This window comes from Populus trichocarpa, chromosome 10 (assembly GCF_000002775.5).
Source record: "Populus trichocarpa isolate Nisqually-1 chromosome 10, P.trichocarpa_v4.1, whole genome shotgun sequence".
Classification (NCBI taxonomy): domain Eukaryota; kingdom Viridiplantae; phylum Streptophyta; class Magnoliopsida; order Malpighiales; family Salicaceae; genus Populus; species Populus trichocarpa.
Window position 1 is genome coordinate 266,706 of NC_037294.2, and position 21,759 is coordinate 288,464.

A 21,759-nucleotide genomic window follows, 5' to 3' on the forward strand; every position below is an offset into this window, starting at 1 on the left:
ATGCCCCGTGTTGGGCCATAAAGCTCTGTTGGGCCATAAAATGTTAATGTCAAAGTTATTCATCTCTCTACACCTATAGGTGTATAAAAATCTCTCAAAGGCCAACCATATTCTCATCTCATTAATATCATGTAAGGATTATTTGTCCTTTATTAAATATTGTGTAAGGGATATTTGTCTCATGTTAATGTTGTGTAAGAGGTATTTATCCCCCATTAATGCTATCAGGAGGAAATGACTTTCTAATCATTCCACTCCAGCAAAATAACAAGGTTAAGGGGTTATGAATACTCCTAAACCACTTAGATAAAGGGTTCATAGTCTTTATTCTCTACAAAAATATCTTTTTTGATTTCATAGCATTTATCACATCAAAACTTAGAACAAACACTCTTGTTACTAATAATAAATGTTTAATCTCTCATTTGTTGTGACCATTTGCTTAAAGGTTAATGATTTTATTATTTAAGAGTCATCAAATTCCACCAAAAAAGACTATTTTGTAGGTTATAGGCTTTCTACAACAAGCTACAAAATTCATAAACCATGAAAAATAAACTATCTTGTTAGAATCTATAATTAATTCATAATACAACCATCAAAAAACATATTTCACATCATCAATTAAAAGTGTCTAAATACATGCATGCAACCTAACAGTATGTATAAATGTGCTTATATCATATAAAACATGCAAGGCATGAGAGGAGGGAGGCGGGCTTAATAGAGCACTATTACCACTTTCCTTGTCTCATTTTCTCTTCGGTTATTTTAGTTGTGTTTATTATAATATATGCTCTTGTTTATTTATGTTTCACTGAAATCATGAATGTAAAAACAATATTTTTGAATTTTTATGAGTGTTTTATAGATCCCATTAATTAATTGGAGATTGTGTGAAAAAGAAATTATTTTTTAAATATTTTAAAATACTTTTTTCATGATTGGATTTATTGGATTATCGCAAATCACTTGCCATAGCATTATTCTACCTACTTTTATTAATTTTGCAACATATCTCTTGAGTTATGTCATTTTTCACAATTGTGTTAAAAATTATAGGATTTGTATGAAAACCTAATAAGAATTATGGTAAAATATTATATATTTTATTTTAAAATAGTTATTTAAAATTTATATAATTAATTTTCTTTTAAATCTAGATTGTAATTACTTGTGTAGATTATATTCTATTTCTAAAACTTATTGGTAGCAGGTTATACTTAATTTCTAAAATTTATTCGTAATCATAATCATGGATCATCCCAGCGTCTGTACGCATACCATATTACTCATAAACTCAATGCTGCTGCAATGAGAGAAGCGACAAATCATTTTATTGGAACCCACGATCTCTCTGCTTCTGTCAATTCATCACGCAACGATGGGATGGCAAATCCAGTGAAGATGGGTTGGTTTCTTTGTTGGGATCCCAGATTGTACATGCTCTTCTTGAATATCTCCTTTTGAGTTCTTTGATCATAATCGTAAATACTGGTCTTTAAAAAGGACTCTTCACTCTTATAATCCACGGAGCTCTGCTCCTGCAAGAAGTCGAAGGCTCAGGTTTCATGTACAAGACAAGTGCGGAAAAACATGGTAAATCATAGTATTTCTTAGAAATCTGCATCATGAAGTTAGCTTTTATATGTTTGAATGTAGTTATCAGGACTTTGCCATTTGAATGCTGCTCAGTTTTTGGGAGGACAGTATGAGCTAGTTCTTGGATATGGCTTCTGAAAATTGACAAGCCATATTCTGCCGATCACTTTTATAGGTTGCTTTGCTGCTCCAAGTTGGAAAGGAACAATTCCTCCTGATATTGTCCCAAAGATTCCGCTAAATACACATTATCTGCCCCACCTCACCTCACGGGCTGTCTTGTAGCCGTTAGGTGTAACGAAGAGCATCTGCGGCTTCCTTCAGGTTGCCCTACAACCAGTCTTGGTAGGCACCACAGCATAAGATTAAAGACTTGTTTGTTACCAAAACACCTTCAAGGGGCAAGAGAAGGAAATGAAAATTGTTCAATTCTAAAGATTGAATGCAATTCTACTTTGTTGTTGAAAAATTAGTGAAGATTTGTGCTGTTTGTAGCCATTTGATCATCTAATTCTGTTATTCAAAACAGCTCTTTAAGTGCTTGTTTCTAAAAAAGTTTACTAAGGTATTGCAAATCAGACATCATGAAAGCTAAGACTAATCCATATTTTACTGAGTTCTGAAGAACTTGATGCACCATGGACATCATGGGAGTTGGAACCATGGCTTATCTCTGATGTTGAAAAAGGCCCGTTTAAAGCTTCCAAGTTAAATCTCAAAACAATATTTCACAAACTATGCTTGCGCAATTTCTCCATTGCCATACAGTTTACTGGAGCATTAGGCAGTTATATATCTTGTCAAACACACATGTATTCTGATTATGTAAATTTCTGCAGTAGATCAAATGAGAAACCGTGCAATTCTCCATTAATAGGTTTCAAGAATGCATCCTCGCTTTTGTGGAACACCGGTCACCAGCCCCTGAGGAGAAACCATGGTTTACTGCTGCGTGATTCTCCATGTCGCAGGTCATAATGCTCTAGCCATTGGACATTACAATCATTATTTCACTGGAGAGGGTAATCTTGCAGACCATCTTTTAGTTTTATGTGAAGCATTTATACTTGCCGCACGTGATTTATCTGTATAAATACAGAAATTCGTTTCATGTTTGGCCAGAGAAGAAAGGAAGTGCTGAGCTTCCACTAATCCATTCAAGTCCTAGAGACCTTACATACTGACCTTCCATTAAAGCTTAACCATAGAAGGTTCCAAGGAGACATAAACAGTATTTTATTCATTCTGGAAAGTATTGTCTTGAATAGAAATGCAGAATTTACAACTTTCATTAAGTTGGATTACTCAACAATAAACGTGAATCATTGAAGTCATCTTCATAACTTTGATAAATGGTGGCAAAAGTTTACAATGGGAACTGCCTTCTTAAATGAACCAAGTAACACGAGGAGAAAAACTGAATTTCCATGCATTCAGCAGAAAATACTGGAAATATAGCATCCTTAGGTGGTACAGAGACAGTTAGGTTTCAAAAAAGCGAAGTTCTACCATGAATTCCCGATGCTTTGGTGAATACCAAGCAACAGCCTTTGCTGAACCAAGGACATGCAAAGCATACTCAATGGCAAATACTGGATCATCCACACACATATGCCAATCTTTGTTCTTCCAATCAATCTCAACTCCAGAATCAACTCTAAAACTGAAAGGTCCTGCTATCTGCAACCAATGTGGAAAGATATAGTTCCACGAAAGAGGTTAGGAGTGCATGAAGGAAGAGGAAAATGAGAAAAAAGAAGATATTTTCTTGCTAATATTTAAAAAGCAGTTGACCAGCAGCATGCAAGTGCTGACATTAACTTGTTAGACTGTAGTACATGTTCAATGCTTCTACAGGAAACATACAACTAAAAGAAGTTCCTATTAAAAACAGTGACCTTAAAGCAAATCTTGAAATAACAAAGAATAGACTTGATTTAACAACTTCGCTTTTGTTGCCTTTAGTTTCATCTGCTAATATGCCATCGTATTTTGGAAAAGACAGCCATGCTAGAAGCACCTACCTGCTGCTGAAAAGAAACGGTTGCCTTGGGGCAAATTGCCTGAACTGTTTCCATGGTTGGCCGTTGAGAATTACAAAAGTCTTGTGCTAATCTGATGGCACCTGAAAGAAATTTGGAAGCAGAAGGGAAATCCAGGCGTGCATGAAATCGAGTAAGATCTAATAATAGTCTTTGGAAGTTTCCGTGCTGAGCAGTAAATGAAACAGATGAAAATGTATCAACTAATAAGGTGGATTTTACAGCAGGAGCATGAAGACAGAAGCCTTCAAACTGCTGAGATTCATCTACCACTTGTGGCCGAACTGAATTATCCCCAAAACAGGCCATCACAGCAGCACCTGTATGCGTTCAAATATCAGTAAGAGATGCAGATAAATGATTTACATCTGAAATGGCAGATGGGAGCCGAAACTATGAAGCAATAACTGCTAAAAGCCTACAACAACTTCCATAGCACGTTTGTCCAAGGCTCCAACCAAAGATAGGGCTTTAGCTTCATTACTAGATATGTACAGAACTCATATTTACATCTGCAGTAAGCCTCTAAACTTCATACTGATGCAAATGCAGGTCATTTTCATGATGTATATTTAAGGAAACAATTGTTTGAATAGAGAAAATGAGAAAGCGCCTATAATTTATAGGGATGCCCCCATGCCACTCATCCAGTCTGGTTCGTAATTAGCATACAGAAAATATGTTAAGAACTTGCAATTTACCAATGACCCCTGAAGCCGAAATGTGAGGATTGGAGAGAAAAATATCAAAGGGCTGCACCATCTTCAACTTCTGAGCATTGCTTCTCCAAATCTCAACATTTTTCTTTAAGGAAAAAGCACTTTTCAAAGAGATACCAGGAAGTAGTGTAGCAGGAACCTCAACGGTCTCATCACCTCCAAGCTGCATAGGCTGACCGGCACTATGATGCATACAGAAATGATAACTAGCACCAGAGTCAGAAGCAAGAGACGCCAGATCAATGGCCATGGAGAAAGGTACATCCCAATAATTACCGGCCTTGTCAATGTAAAGTCCAGGCCAAACTGCCTCCACATTTAAATTGTGATTTGGGAACTGCAAACACATGAAAATAACACTCAAAATTGCAGAAAGTGAAAAGCATAGTGGCAAAAATTAAATAAAACAAACAAACACATGCCTTATGATGAAAGATTGCTTTCTTACGAGGTTTCTTATTGTTATCATCACCATAAAAATCCAAGCTCAAGAGAAGGGTATCACAAGGACTTAACAAGAGCTCTGAACAAAATCCAAGTGCATATAAGGACTTATCCTCAAGATGTTTCCTAATGTTCTCTAGGCGTGAAGATTGCAAGGCTCCATTCTTTTTAAAAGAAGAGACAAACTTCTGCAAATTGAATTGAGCTAGTAATGTAGCAAACCTGCATGTTTTTTTAAACGTTTTGACCTTAAGAACATCACAACCAAACATCTACTTTAATCATCAACGAAAACAAAAAAAGATGGAATCTTTTCTCAAAGGGGTGGTGAAATTATACCAGTCTTGAGTGAAAGGAAGAGCGAGAACACGTTGGAGAGACAAGCCATGGGAGGAAGCAGAATAAGAAGGGATGAAAGGAGCGAACATAAAACGCTGAAAGAAGTCAATCTGCTTGGGTCTTGATAGTCTTGTACCTCTTGAAACACCCAATGGAAGTGGTTCTCCTGGCACTGCCCGTCCTTCTCCTTCAAGGGTTCTGGGTGTGGACCTGTCCAGATCCCAAAACCCTCCATCCATTGCCCATCTTAGCTTGTTCATTGCCTTTCTCTGATTTTTGTGTGTACTACCTTCCACAGCTGGGGGGTTTCGCTGTCACTGCTTCAACTCCTTTTAGCACTTGTGATTTTTTCCATATTTAACCACTACAAGTCTTTCCATGGACGACATGTCGTTTTTAACACCTTAAACCCGGTCAGTCCAAGAACAGGTCACAAGTTGAGCGAATTAAAATGGGTTAATCTAAAATTACACTGCTTTAAAAAGTTTTAAAAAATAAAATGACATCTTTTAAAAGAATATTAAAAAATTAAAACAGATTTTAACTTGATCACGAGATACTTGACCGATCAACCAAGTATAATCAAATAAATTTTTACTCGGTTTAATTTAAAACTTAACCAAATCCCAGGATAATTATTTTTATAATTTTATTCATCATCCACTGCTCTGATGTGCTTGGTTTGATGGTCATATTATGTTTTTATATGTTTTTTTTTTGTTATTGAAGTTCAAAATCTTAAGCATATTATGAAAAAAGAATTTCTTAACTAATAGATTTATTTTTTTTATACATGAAAGATGATCGATTTGATATAATAATAAGATTATGTTTAACGCCATTAATATCCAACGGTTGTGAGCCATCAGGCTTCCTGCCACCGCTATGATCACCAGGGTTTTGGGTGGGTTTTACAGTTTCTTTTTTCTTGAGTAAATCATAAATTAGTAACTTTAATTTTACCAAACGAATTAAATAATTCTTTGAGGTTTACTCTATACACACACATAAAAAAAAAAAAAAAAAAAAAACTTGATCATTGTTTCATTGCGAACTCTCTCACACTTTATTATTATTATTTTACCCTCTATAATTAAAACTTTATAACTTGTTTTTATGGGTAATATAATCTTTTTAACAGGACACATTTATTATTACAGAATTGAATGAAAATAAAAAAGTTTTTTAACCTTTTGTTTGCAAAGTGTGACATCTAAAATACTCTAAAAGTTGAATTTCCTTAACTTCTTGGGCAAGGGTATTTTTTTTGTTTTTAATCCTTCTTAGAATAGTGTAACTACTAAAGTATTTTTAAACGTAAAAAAAAAAAATCTACAACTTAGATTAAGGGGCTTTTAGGCCTTTTGTTATGGTTTTTTTTATTAATATCATGTGGAGTCAAGGACACTTCAGTCTTTCACAAATTAAATTATAAAAAAAAGAAGAGAAAAGTTGTTGGGGGCGTGCGACGCACGCACCAGCATGTGGGAGGAGTCTATGTCCTTTGGACAGCATGCGCAGCGCTTCTCGGCATAAAAAACAACTATCTGTCATTTTGGACGATGGTTCACATAGAGGCACATAAACGAGAGCGGCACGTGTAAGCCATATTGCAGTGATTAAGTGGTGGTTAGTTTTTTTTTTTTTCTCTCTTTCTTCTCCTAAGAAAATATGCCAACCCATCCAAATTTAAGAATTGTCCTCCATTTTCTTTTTATTTCAATTGCAACGTTCTTTTGATTGCTCTTTATTTATTTTGACTCATATTTTTTTTATTTTTTTATTTCACCCCTTAAACATTTTGTCCTATTTAGTATTTATATCAAATTTGATCCTCATTCTTTTGATTATTATTTTTTTAAAAAAAATCTATTTTCAATTTCATCCCTTATCATTTGATTTAATTTAATTTTTATTTAAGATTTGATCCTTATTCTTTTAATTGTTTTTTTTCTTTGGTTCTTTTTTTGAAATTAGTTTTTTTATTTCAATTTTATTCTTCAATATTTGATTTGTTTAGAATTGGGCTATGCTATTTTTTTTATATAGTGATCTCGATCTTATAACCCAGGTAATGAGTATGAAAATTGAACCCGGATCAATATCAATATTTTATTATTATCTTTTTTTCACCAATTTTATTTTTTGATTTTATCATTCAATATTTAGTTTATTAAAGATTAAACATCGTTTTTTTATGATGATATCTTAGCCTCATGGTTTGGGTCATACATTTGTCATGCTTGCTCGGATTTGCTAGGGGCTTTTACACCATTTTATTATTTTTATATCAATTTTTTTCTTATTTTTTAATTTTTTTTCCTCATTTTTTTTTAAATTAATTTTCTTTTTTGATTTTCAGCTTTTAGCATTTGATTGTTGATGATTGGATTTCGTTATTTTTCTCGAAGAGATCACCCCGTCTCATGACCCGAGTATAACCCGAGTAACGGGTATGAGATATAAGCCCAAATTAACATTGGTTTTCTTTTTTTAATATTTTCTTAAGCCTATTTTCTTTCTCAATTTCAACCGTTAACTTTAAATTTATTAAATATTGAGTTTTTTATTTTTATTTTTTATATATAATTTTTATGAAGATGTCACGACCTCACGATTCATGTCACAAGTTTACAATGCTAACTTGGATTGGATTAAATTTTTTTTTTCTCTTTATTTTTTATTTTCTCTATATTTTTTAGTCAGATTTTTTTGTTTTTTTTTTTTGCTTTTAAAACACGCTAACAACTTTTTAACATAATATTTTTAGGATACGAAATAATTCAACCTGGTCTAAGACGAAATACATGCCAATTATCTCTCTCTCTCTCTCTCTCTCTCTCTCTCTCTCTATATATATATATATATATATATATATATATATATATATATATATACTAAAACTGCTCAGTGTTTCACTGTGCAAGTCCACAGTGAAACGCTGAGCAGCTGCTTTCCCTTTTTTTTTTTTTTTTGCTTTTTTACTTTTTTTTTTAAGTTGTTTTGTTTTATTTTTTTAAGCTGTTTTTTTTTTATTTTTTTAATGATTTTTTTTGTTTAATTTTTTTTTAATGTTTACTTTTTTTCTATTTAGTTATCAAACTTTCATGACACGGGTTCCGGGTTTGACGGGTTAACCCAAATTTTTTTTCTGATTTACTTTTTAATTAATTATTTTTTCGAGTGCAGTCTAAAGTGAAACGCTGAACTGTTTTTTTTTGTTTTGTTTTTTTTTAAGCTGTTTTTTTTCTTTGTTTTTTTTAATGAATTTTTTTTTTGTTAATGTTAAATTTTTTTCTATTTAGTTATCAAACTTTCATGATACGGGTTCCGGGTTTGATGGGTTAACCCGGATTTGTTTCTGGTTTTTCTTTTTAATTAATTTTTTCGTTTAATTTAGTTTGTTAATGTTAAATTTTTTCTATTTAGTTATCAAACTTTCATGACACGGATTCCGGGTTTGACGGGTTAACCCAGCTAATTCTGGGTTAACCCGTAATTTTTTTTTTTCCTATTCAGTTATCAAATTTTCATAAATAGCTAAAAGGAATCAGTGTCAGTGCAGTCCACAGTAAAACACTGATTCCTTAGGCGTTTTTTTTTTTGTTTTTTTTTTTAAGTTGTCTAAGTTTTTTTAGCTGTTTCTTTTATGCTTTTTGGGATTTGTTTTTTGCTTCTTTTTTTTTTTTAATTAATTTTTTTTGTTTAGTTTAGTTTGTTAATGTTAAATTTCTTTCTATTTAGTTATTAGACTTTCATGACACATATCCCGAGTTTTACGGGTTAACCTGGTTTCACGGGTGAACCCAGTTAATTCCGGGTTGACCCGTCAATTTTTTTATTTATTTTCATAAATATTTTTGTTTAATTTAGTTTGTTAATATTAATTTTTTTTTATTTAGTTATCATACTTTCATGACACAAATACTGGGTTTAACAGGTTAATATGGTTTGACGAGTTAATCCGGATTTTTTTTTCTTTTTAATTAATTTTTTTATTTTAGTTCAGTTTGTTAATGTTCATTTTTTTTTATTTAGTTACCAGACATTCATGACACGGATCTCGGGTTTAACGGGTTAACTTGGTTTGACGAGTTAACCTGAATTTTATTTTATTTTTTGCTTTTTTTTTTCTTTTTAATTATTTTTTTCGTTTAGTTTAGTTTGTTAATGTTAAATTTCTTTCTATTTAGTTTTTTTTCTTCTTAGAGGTTTTCTTTCTTTTATTTTTTCTTTTTAATTAATTTTATTTAATTAATTTAGTTTATTAATGTTAAATTTTTTTCTAAGTAGTTCTCGGCTGATGCCTTTAGTTTTTTTTTATGCCTTTGACTGTGGACTGCACAGTGCAGTCCACAGTGAAAAGGTTGATGCCTTTTGTTTTTTTTTAATTAATTTTTTTTGTTTAATTTAAATTGTTAATGTTAAATTTTTTTCTATTTAGTTATCAAACTTTCATTACACGGATTCTGGGTTTGACAGGTTAACCTGGTTTGACGAGTTAGCCCAGTTAATTCTGGGTTAACCCATTAATTTGTTTTTTTCTTTTTAATTATCAAACTTTCACGATGCGAATTCAAGGTATGACGGGTTATCCTGGTTTGAAGGGTTAACCCAATTAATTCATATTTTTTTTCTTTTTTTCATTAGTTTTTTTTCTTCCTGTTGGTTTTTTTTCTTTTTAACTAATCTATTTAATTATCACACTTTTATGACACGACCTTGCAGCCAGACCCACGTCCAATGCTATTGGGTCTGATATTGCAGTCCAAACACTTTATACTAAGGGTTAACCCAAGTTTAATGTTATTATTAATATTATAAACATTACTCTTGGGTCAGGCGTTGCAACCAAACCTGAGACTCTTGGGTATAACTTTGTAAAAAAACCTAACACTTTTAGATCTTGACTATTTTTAAAATGCAAAAAATAATTGACCCGCGGCATCGCACGGGGCATGTAACTAGTATATATATATATATATATATATATGAGGTCAATCAACTGAATCTGGCTTGGCCTCAAAGAGCAGACAGACAGATGCGCCTCACCTCACTGTGAAAAATCTATTACAGTTAAGCCTCATTTGTTTTTGCAGTTTAAAGTTTTTTTTTTTTTTCTGTAAAACATTATGTATTTATCTATTTTGCTTTAAATTATAATTGTATTTTTAGATAATTTTAATATGCTAATGTTAAAAATAAATTTAAAAAATAAAAAAATTATTTCAATTCACTCCTTAGCTAAAACAAAAAAAAAACTTTGAAAAAACAATTATCAAAATGCCAAATAGATTTTCAGAGTAGACCGCCATAACCATTGCTTACTTTAGAAGCCCATAGATGGCAACCGCCAAACTACACACACATACAAGTCATTGCAAACACAATCATGGTTTTATTGTTGAACTAAGTGCAGTGTATAGAACAACATTCATACATAATATCATCAGCATTACTGTAGCTGTTAACAACACGACTTGCAGAGTTTCAATTCAAATTATTAGTCTTAATTAGCACTGGTTGTCAACGGCAGACCCATTAATCTGTGTCTGGTAGTATGAATGCGAATCATGAGCTAACGTCTGCGATTGGAAATGAAATATGGAGGGTCATTTCATTTACCAAAATAAATAAATAAATACACCATCAGAAAACATGATGAAGAATGTCATCATACCTGTTCTTGTGAACGGAAGTACATGAAAGGGGTGTAGTGGAGGAAATTTGAGACCCTGGAGGTATATATATCAGCATACCTGCAATTAAAATTATGCAGACCATTTTCAACAACATTGAAAAGTGAGAAAAGTTAGCACACAAATATGGAGGACTTTGAAGTGGAAGTGTGTACTTCTCAATTTGTCTCATTAAGTGGCTTTTATCCCACAGACCTGCACGTGAAAGAAATCCCCACCTGTTGCAAAATGAGAATTCTTTGTTCAAATATGCCTTAATAGGAATCAAAGAAAACTGACTCATAATTTTCATATGATGGCTACCTAGGAGTAGGAGGAGGAGGATGCTCCTTGATAGACAAACTTACCAAGGATATCCAAGATGCAACCTAACCAATGGTAGTGTGAGTGGGCAGATAAGTGGTGGTTTTACAATTCAACCATCCATGCCAGTCTTACCTTTTATTGAAAAGCTCTCCATCTGCTTCTAGCATTGGAGCAATTTTCTCATCCAGTCTTTGCATAACAATTAATAGCTTTTTCATGCTTTCTGTGAGTTCTTGATCATCCATGTTAGTTGCAGCAAGGGTCTGAAAGTACACAAAATGAAGCAAGATAAGTCAGCCAATCAGCTGTTCCTTTCAACTTGTTCAGTCAAAAAAACTCCACTCAAACTAAAATTGCTTCTTAGAGCCACCAGCTACATTAGGGATTTAGGGTGTTCTGCAGGTGCGGTCTAGTACACTAAATCGTTCATGCAAGCAATTGATAAGTTCATTTGCACTGGATTGCAAGGAACTAAAGGTTACGTGCAGATACATTAGGGATTTAGGGTGTTCTGCAGGTGCGGTCTAGTACACTAAATCGTTCATGCAAGCAATTGATAAGTTCATTTGCACTGGATTGCAAGGAACTAAAGGTTACGTGCAGATACATTAGGGATTTAGGGTACTCTGCAGGTGCGGCCTCGTACAATAAATCGTTCATGCAAGCAATTGGTAAGTTCATTTGCACTGGATTGCAAGGAGCTGAAGGTCATGTGCAGATAACACTGTCTAAGGCATTACAGGTACAAGAAACTATATGGAGCACATATAGACTGAAACATGCTTAAAAAAGTATGAGAGCAATATTTTAAGCAAGGAATCATGCTCACTTGAGCAGGACGTCCTGTATTTCGCCTTTGCAGAGCTAGCCGAAGTTGATTAAAGAGATCCCCTACCACCTCCTTTTGATTAATTAGCTCAATCAGTGTGGCCCGATGACCCCTACTATGAATCAGAGCACTATGCTGCAGATCCAGAATTCAGTACAACAAAAGGAAACACTTATCAGTATTGTATCAATCAGGGATATCAGAAATGCCAAAGATTCTTGGTTTTTAAAACAAGAACTATACAAGTGACATGATACATTACTTGTGGCTCAACCCCGGAAAAAGCTGCTTTTACTGCTTTTAAAAGTAGTTTCAATACCATTTTTTAGTCAATCTATAATTTCTGCACAAGAAAATCTGAACTCCAACCTCTTCTTCCAGCTCTTGACAAATCAATGCTGTTCGCCATAGTTGGTGGACTTTTGATTGACTCACATCAGTGTAAATATGATCACCTACATATAATATTTCGTCCCCGTGGATATCTAAGGAGTTTTCCACCATCTGAGCACTCCCACCTGAGTACAATCCACCTGTGGAAGAAAATAACTTATAAAATTGTTGATTAAGGGCCATTGAACTGTGCAATAATACAAGTCTTGTTGTCGGTACATGGCACAAGAACAATTAGTTCTTACAAAAATAATGATGGACAGGACAATTTCTAGACTTCCTGTCCAAAAATGATGTATTTGTAGCAAAAAAATTCTAGACTTCCCCTAAGCTGTCCGGCATCAATTAATGATAGCTGTCAAAATCCTTATGCACCAGATCCTGCTTATAATCAATATTTGGCTGTATTTGCAGCAGAATCACAAGCATGTTTGTGCACACCACAGGATCCAAACACAATTATGGAATATCTGTTCATCCAACAAAAATCTACCATACAGAATGCACTGGGATAGTGATAAAACAACGACATGAACAAAGCATAAACCACCTTTACAAGCTTTGAAGCATGGGCGCATTAAACCCTCGCCAGTCACCACCTCATACAACGGGTGAGACATTTGAAAGAATTCTGGCTTTCTGGCAGATATTATCACCTACATAAGTAGAGAATAACAAGAAATCATAATTAACAAGTGACCCAAGGTTTCATCAAAGTCGAGAAGATCAATATCTTGAACGTAAAATCAAACAAGAAAACGATTTAATGTTGTGATAAACAATTCGAGAAGTCTAAGCCTAGGACTGGTATGGTAAAAGGGAAAGGAAGGTGGTGAGAATCTTTCAATTTTGGTCATGCCAATGATACTTATAGTATGTTATTAGGAAGAAAGAAAGTCTAGTACAAGTTACTCCTTAAACTTTAAGGGGCCTTCTGTTAAGAGACTTAGAAGAGAGTAGTCACTTGCCATGAAGTAAGGCTGACAAATAAGGCATACTCACTATGTCAAACAGATCTCGCCAGCCCATGTCATTTGGTAGGAATCTGTTAAATGAATGCTTCATCATTTTGTCCGTGTAATGATAATCAGAGTTTGTAATGAGTAGAAGCTTTTTACCAGCCTGTAACACGAAAATCTCCGAACCCAGTATAAGATCATAATAATGTTGTGCTTAATCAAAGATGACGAGTTCAAAGAAATACCTCCTTTTGATCTAACAGTGCTAAAGGTAATTCTGGGTCAGGCTCCACAAACAATTCAGGTTTTGACATTATCTCACTCTGTATAAATGCCATCAATCAGTACATTGTTTGTGGACCAAATTACCAAAAGCACTGGAAAATGAATTCCCATTAATATATTTACCTTAAGCTGACCCTCTACATGTGCCCGAAATAGAGCCTTTCCAACAGCCTGAAAATCATGTCAAATATATAAAAAAAAACGTACGCAAATACCTAATGACAATTTAGTTGTTGCAATTGATAATCTACAAAACATGCCTTGTAAAGTCCTCTATAGTCAGGTGGGCATATTTCGGCTGATATAGCTCCTTCATCATATCTAACAACCATCTGGAAGTGGAATCAGACAAGGCTACTAAAGATTAACATGTTGTCGCTTACACAAGAGCAAATGAAATGTTGCATACAGTGAATTAGATGGTTCATAAGAGACAATGAAAGTGACAAGAACAATAATGGAGGTAGAACTAGTGGGACCCCTTCGAAAAGAGAAACTGCATTTTGGCCTTTCTTGATATAATGCTCTAGCTCTCGAAGTGATGACATGATAAATATACAAAATCACAAAAGAACGAGTAATCGAACAGTCTCATGGTTTATATAGTTTGCTAAAAATGTAAAAATTAGTTATAGAAACCATAGAAGGGCACATTTTATCCTATGCTCTATATTTAGGGGCTAGTTTGTTTGGGGCATCAATTAATGATGAAATTTATGGAATACAATATGATTTCTGGTCAAACACCAGCTCTGTCTGTCAGCTGGAAATTCATAATTCCATACAGCTTTCCTTTAACACAACAGGATGTGTGACGCACCAGAGTACATTATGTCTGTGCTTGAAGAATTCTCACCACTAAAATTTAAGAAATTGCGGTCTAACTAATTCATCTTAGATGGCTAATTGTTTTGTGCTCTCTCCTCCTTTCGTTTCCTTTCCTCTTACACCAATGTTTAAGTTATTAATCAAAGATAAATCTGAAAGTTCAAAAAGTTCCTCATTTTCTGTATGAATTTCCAACTATTTTTATTAGAAGTTTGGCAGTTCTTTAAAATGTGGGTTGAAAATTAGAAACCATTGTCACATGGCTTTCAGCACAATACTCATGCAAGCTTGCTTTAAATGTCAGAATACATGCTAAATGAAAAACCTTGCCAACTAAATTATATGATTGTTTACTTAGTCAAGAGAAAGAAAAACCAACAGAAATAGTTGGGGGCAGAAAGATCCATCAGAATAGAAAGAACAAATTATTTGCCGCAAAGTGAACGAAAAGAATTATAGTTTGGCAAATATTTCTATGGATTGAAACAGCCCACCTGCATGTATGCCACAGCTTCTGAAACAGAGAACAGTGTGTTTAAGAACACCCATCGATTCTCCTTCCGCAGATCAACCAGTTCCCTCCCATACATCTCACTTCCATGAATAGAAAGTTAAGCACCACTATGGAAAATATTACACCGATGTGTTCCAGTTATACCAAATCAAATAAAAAATGTTTAAGAAGCTAAATCATAGGTTAAGCAGACTGCATGCAGGCTATATATGCACCATCAAATACTACGTACAAGGATAAAAAGGGACTCAAAAAAAGCTTATTTCGTCGTCCTATATGTTGGCAGCAGGTGTGTGATTAGAAGAGAACATTATACTCTGTTGGTGAAGAATGGGAAGAATCCATCATTGCAGTATAACAGACACCTTGGATGCCACCAAGAGGATTGTCAATAATCAAAATGAAGAGATTTAAAGTTCAAAGCACACCTGACATCTTGAGTAGACAACATTCTGGTGCCATGCATTGCCCTTTTTACATAACCAAATCGATCCGCTTTAACTAGGTTGCCTTTCTCTTTGTCTATAACAAGACCTCTAATTACCAAGTCTGGATCAAATGCAAGCCCATCAACTGGAAAACCCATGCTTCGTAAATTTCCCAAGCAATAATCATAAGCCCGCCCTTCCCAGGCCTGCAGTAGTATAAATAAATACACACCAGTAGAACTCAAATGATCAAATCCATATAATATTATGAGTCTAACTAAACAAGTAGAATTGATAGATTTTTATTTCATTGATGTTCTAATCATGGATAGATGTTGAGAGAAGAAGTGCTCTTCACCTTCACATTGTAATGTATCAAAGTGTAGTCCATGTCATATCCAATGGCACTAATTGACCTAAGATTTAAAGGACGACTGCAAAATATACCTCGGGATGAATTCCTTGCTGAAGAGGGACTCTGAAAAACATCTGATGATATTAGAACAATGAACCTTAACAAGAGAAACTCGAAAGTTGGTAGACATCAAGGACAGGAATGGAAGAGCATTGAAGTTCACATATTGAAACCGCAAAGCGCTGTTCTCAATTAGATTGAGAAACCACATGTAAATACATTTCAGTAATGCAGAAGGGGTTAATACAAATAAATAAATCAAAATCGAAGACTGAGCACAAGAAGCAGCAAACAAAAATGTGAAAACAGTAATAAAGAGAAACTTGAGGATAAATTATGATCATTTCATTGGAAAAGCAACAGAATATAAGAGGGTAGGGAAAGAAGGGTTACCGAAATGCCCAAGTCATTAAGCAAATCCTCAGCTTCCTCTGCCTCCTTCATAGCAACCTCCTCAATTGGACCTTGTAAAGTTGCCGGACCATCCATTCCTGCATGGAATGTACAAGAAAGTGCAACACTCTAACTAACAAGTCAAAAAAAAACAAATAACAATTACCACTAGAAACACGCAATCAGACATTGTTTGCGGACAACAATTCCTACATGGGAATTTGCAAAAGAGAGAGATTTACCAAAAGCGTCAAGATGGTCAAAGTTAAGATTCAAATCCCCTTTAGTGCTCTGTCCTAAATAATCAAACTCGTAATTAGTAGAGGGTGTGACAGAGAAGATTTGGTCTCCAACACTGCAACGGCACACCACCATCATCCGAGCTCTTTTAGTGGTATTTGCAAACATGGGTCTGACAAAAAGAGGAGAATTAGACAATGGAGCACCACAACGGGTGTCTCTCTGCTGCGCCAACCAGAATTTGGCCAAAACCTCCGCCGTCACAGACATGATAGGCTAAGATAGTAGTTGCTTCACTTGCTCTAACAATTGCTACTCCGAGTAGATTGGTCTCAAAATCCTAAGCATATGGTAAAAAATGAATTTCTCCAAGTAGATTTACTTTTTGAGACATGAAAAATATAAAACCCTTTGCATAACTGGTAGGGCAATGGGAATCATTGAACATTATCCATTACCTTCTCTAAAAGCCAATCTTATCTTTTCAGATTTTATCCGAATCCGACCTGAAATTAAATTATCTATAAATTTAGATTCAACAATACTCGTTTAGATTGATATCCATTAGATTCCATTGAAATCATCATTGAACAATACTCATTTAGATTGATATCCATTAGATTCCATCGAAATCATCATTCCAAGTTAAAAGAAAATAAATAAGAACATAAGCTAGAAAACTACAAAATAGATTAACATTTTTAGGGTGGGAATACCTTTAAAAATTAAAATTTTGAGGGAAAAACTTCGGTTCAAACACACACACACAATATCCCTAGATCTACAAAAAAAAATATTTTTTTTGTTTTATTTTTTAATTTAATAAAAATTGAAAGCAAGCAAAAAAAATATAAAAACAAATTTAGACCATTTGGAATAAAAATAAAATATATCTTTTTAATTAAAATCTATTTATCTTATCAATATGCTACATATTTTTTGAAATTTTTAATAGAATATTAATTTCTTAGACAACATATTATCATGTTCATAAGAAAAAACAAGTTTTAATTATAGAAATATCATTTTGACATGAATGTATTTTAAGAAGAATTAGAATAATACACTATTCTCGCATTGTCGTGGAGAATATTTTGACAATATTATTAAACACGAATCAGCTTAAAAGGTCAACTTGAAACCCTTTGACCTATTCCCTTAACTAACTTAGATTCTAAATTAAATAAAATGAGAGTTAACCTGATGTGACACGATCAATTTAAAATGTTCAAACACAACCCCTTCGACACGATTTAAACTTGGTTTGACTGGAAAAAAAATCAACATATTAGCTTTTTTATATAAATATTGAAATGATAACCTTTTAGATTAACTTGTTAAACTCGCAATTTAGTTATGAATCCAATTGGATTCAATAACTTTGTTTTTATAATTTATTTTTATTTAATTATATGATTATAAAAATAGATATATATACATGAAAACCACTATATAAAAATTGAGTTATATTTAATATAATAGAACCTAAATACATTATTAATTAACTTATTTTAATAAATTTTAATTGAAATTATAAGGGGGGATGCTAGACGCTTAGACCTGTTAAGCCACCACTTTAATTGAGATTATAGGGGGGGAAACACATAAAGGCCAGACACTTAAGCCTGGTTAAGCCACCACACGTGCTTGGCCCGTTAAAAAGAAGGCTAATCCTCTTGCATCTCAATGGAATCTCTCTTCTGGAAATTCCAAGTGATGTTCTTCACAGTTTTTCACTTTCACGAGAAGGATCACAATTGTCTTAATCTTGACTGATCTGGCTTCTACTTGGTCTTAGGACACAGTGCTGAATCTGCGGTTTTTGTCTTTGTTGACGGGTGGGTTCGGAATGGCCTGACCTTTTTTTTTCTCTTGATACGCTATTGTGGTTGGATTCTTTGGCGCTGCATGGCTTTTTTATTGGTTAACTTCAGCACCTGTTCTAGTTATAGGTTCATTAGTCAATTAATTTTGTCTATATTTTTTATGTCAAGGGATCATGTTTCCCTCTCCTGCTTTGCATTGTAATCTGTGTATATGTTAGCTTAATTTGCTTTTCTTCGGAAGATGTTCCCTTACGTCTTACATGTTTATGTTATTTGCTGGTTTTCTGGCTTTGTTTTTTTTTTTTTTTTTTTATCTTTTTATATATTTATATTTGATAAAAAAAATTAAAAAAAAAGGCTAATAATGTGAGCCTGTAAATCTAGACCGGTGCCCTTAGCCATCCCTTGTTTTTTTATCCATAAATTTCCTAAAACTACACGTCTTATCTATCTATTGATTATTAAATATCAAACCTCTATTGTCAAAATGTTTGAGAATTATTCATTATTTTTTCATAAGGTTGCGTGAAGAATCATTGTTTTTTATAACGATGATTATCTTTTATATAAAAACAAAAACCATAAATGTTCTGAGGATGTAAGAAAAATAAAACCACTAACTATTTAGAAAAAAAATGAGAAAATAATTATATATATAAAGATGACATATGTGCAGCCCATGAGCTTTTTTTTAAAAAAAATGTGTGCAACACGTCGTCCACAATGCATCGTCCACCTAAAAATTTGCAGGCTGCAGCACTACAATTTCTAGCATCGCTGTTGATAATTTTCACTGACCAAAGTGTCATGGAAAAACCAGGAGGTCAGTGTTCTTTTCCCCTCCTCACTCAATTCTTACATGGATTATTAATCAATAAATTTCAATTCTTGTAGAGTAATGCAAGTATAATTAAATAAAAAATTACTATACTGAGAATGAATTCTATTTCTTTTATTTAGAAAAGAGAAATTCATTGACCCAAAAATCATATTTTTATTTGCCAGAAGATAGACAAACGACAACTCTTTCTTTTATTATTTTTCAACAAGTTTCTTTATTTTCTTTCTAATCTAGAGATTGAAAAATAAATAAAATGAAATCTTGGATAAAAAACAAATTTCCTAAAGATACAAGGCTGAAATGAATGAAAAGAAAAAATAGATGGACTAAAAAGCATTTCTTTCACGAATTTGAGATTGCTCATGTTGTTTCAAGTTTTACAATTTGGTCCTTTATTTTTCAATCTATATTTCTTTCACAATTTCAAACCATATCCCATGAAATTAGGTAATAAAAGATTCAATTAACAGAGAAAAAGAACAACTTGGGCTTTTTTAGTATATTAGTTAATTAGTTAATTAGCCTGAGGCATTAATTGGCAGTTAGCTAACTTGATTATCTCAACTGAAGATTCGACTTCTTAACTTGTAGCTTATTTCAATAATATTGAAAATGCACCTTCCCATGTAACCAAATCGTATATTAATTAAGTATTAGGTACAAAGCTAATATGTGGTTGGCTGGGTGGGTACGTATGTAGGTAGGTAGGTGGGTGGCTGGTTGCGTGTTTAGAGTTGACAATTTATATATATAAAAAAAAAGTAGGGGGAAAACTGTCAATTAGCATTGTTTTTTAGCGTTGCTCCTCAATTATGCAAAGATATAATATTATCATAAAATTAAATAAAAATAATTTACAAAAACAATAAAGTTATTAAACTCATTAAAATCAATAACTTAGGTTGCAGGATGACCGAGATCGATCCAATCTAGCATCGTCTTAATATTAAAAAAAAAAATTATCTTAAAGTTTTTTAAAAGATATGTCATATTTTTACTAGTCATCCAAGTTGTTTTTGAACTATTAAATTGAATGATTCACTTTGGATTAACTCCCACACGATTTAATTTGAAACTTAAGCTAAGTAAGAAATCAGATTGTCAGATTTCAAAATCAAACCACTTGATTGGATTTAATAACACAGATAAAAAAATATCCATACTCTTACTACTTTTTAAATTTAGAAAAAAATAATACCACCACCCTGGAGGACTCTTAGGTTTCAAGTAATTATTTTAATACTAGCATATTGATCCGCGCTCCATAATGAGTTAATAATATTTTTTTTCAACTGTAAAAAAAAATATAAAAAGTATAGAGAATATTTTAAGTGTCTTGGATGTAACAGCTGAGCCAGATCCAATAGCATTAGATCAGGTAGCCTATCCATACTCAATAGCATTGGGTCTGGTCGCCAATCCATACCTAATAGCCTTGGATTTGCCTTGGCAACTAGACCCAACAATTTTTGGAAGAAAACACAACGTTTCTCATGGTGCTCCAGTATCATCCACAGTGCAAACACTCTAAATATATGGTGTGATCCATAGTGTAATAAATCTATATATACTGTACTTGCATAGTATTTTTACATTGTGTTTTAAAGAATAGAACTAGATGTCATGCTCGCGCGATGCCGCGGGCTTGTGGTATGCTTATGTATTGTCATAGGTTTGTGGAAAAAATAAAATAAAAATTATATGGAGAAAAACTGTTGCGATCCACAATGTTTTCAAGGAAAAAACTACAAAGCTAAATTCTTAACCAGATTAATATTTAAAAAATAAAATGAACAAAGAAAATTTTAGAAAAAATCATAACATAAAAAACCGAAAGAAAAAAAAAATCATGCAGAGAAACACCGTAGCAATCTATAGTGTTTCATGAGGAAATCTACAGTTATAATTCTCAATCAGCTCAATATTAAAAATAATAAAATCGATAAAGACAATTTTGAAAAAAATTATAACAAAAAAAAATCATGTGGGGGTAACACTGTAACAATCTACAGTGTTTTAAAGAAAAAAACTACGAAACTAAATTCTCAACCAGCTCAATATGCAAAAAAATAAAATCGACAAAGAAAATTCTGGAAAAAAAACAAAAAAAATCATTAAAAAAACTATGTGAGGAAACACTGTAGCAATCCACAGTGTTTTAAAGAAAAAAAACTACAAAGCTAAATTTTCAACTAGCTCCATATTAAAAAAAATAAAATCAACAAAAACAATTTTGAAAAAAAAAACACAAAAAAATGAAAAAAAAAGAAGACAATTTTGGAAAAAAAAACAAAAGAAATTTTAAAAAATAAAAAAAAACATGCGGGGAAAGATAAAACCGAATTCTCAACTAGCGCAATATAAAAAAAAATTCGACAAAGATAATTTTAAAAAAAAATAAGTGGAGAAACACTGTAGCAAAACAAAAACTATATAGGAAAACATTGTAATAATTTACAGTGTTTTAAAGAAAAAAACTACGAAACAAAATCGACAAATACCATTTTGAAAAAAAAAATTCAAAAAAAATTAAAAAAAAAACCATTTATGGAAACATTGTAGTAATTCATAATGTTTTAAAGAAAAAAAACTACAGAACTAAATTTTCAACCAGTTTAATATTAAAAAAAACGATAAAGATAATTTTGAAAAAAAAA

The 21,759-nt window shown here is 32.7% G+C and overlaps 2 protein-coding genes across 4 annotated transcripts; both read right to left on the bottom strand.

The window, feature by feature from the left end:
- Positions 1-2,914: 2,914 nt before the first annotated feature.
- LOC7496485 (protein TRIGALACTOSYLDIACYLGLYCEROL 4, chloroplastic) lies at positions 2,915-5,490 on the bottom strand. The gene is made up of 5 exons (XM_024609466.2): positions 5,147-5,490; positions 4,786-5,029; positions 4,346-4,700; positions 3,627-3,964; positions 2,915-3,282 (listed from the first exon to the last, which is right to left on the bottom strand). Exons 1-5 carry the CDS (start codon positions 5,404-5,406, stop codon positions 3,085-3,087), a joined length of 1,395 nt encoding a protein of 464 aa, XP_024465234.1. The 5' UTR covers positions 5,407-5,490; the 3' UTR covers positions 2,915-3,084.
- Positions 5,491-10,524: 5,034 nt separating this feature from the next.
- On the bottom strand, positions 10,525-17,036 carry LOC7477204 (uncharacterized). Of its 3 annotated transcripts, XM_024609542.2 has the most exons (17): positions 16,894-17,036; positions 16,438-16,775; positions 16,196-16,293; positions 15,746-15,865; positions 15,388-15,593; positions 14,940-15,039; positions 13,878-13,949; positions 13,741-13,788; positions 13,578-13,655; positions 13,376-13,495; positions 12,924-13,029; positions 12,350-12,513; positions 11,981-12,115; positions 11,284-11,414; positions 11,001-11,063; positions 10,827-10,905; positions 10,525-10,731 (listed from the first exon to the last, which is right to left on the bottom strand). In XM_024609542.2, exons 2-17 carry the CDS (start codon positions 16,703-16,705, stop codon positions 10,660-10,662), a joined length of 1,860 nt encoding a protein of 619 aa, XP_024465310.1. In that variant the 5' UTR covers positions 16,706-16,775; positions 16,894-17,036; the 3' UTR covers positions 10,525-10,659. The 3 variants fall into 3 exon arrangements, 2 of the variants coding, with proteins under 2 accessions (XP_024465310.1, XP_024465311.1); XM_024609543.2 differs by lacking the exon at positions 16,894-17,036 and having other exon boundaries at positions 15,835-15,876; positions 16,438-16,882; XR_008060403.1 differs by lacking the exons at positions 10,525-10,731; positions 16,894-17,036 and having other exon boundaries at positions 11,193-11,414; positions 16,438-16,883.
- Between the last annotated feature and the right edge of the window lie 4,723 nt (positions 17,037-21,759).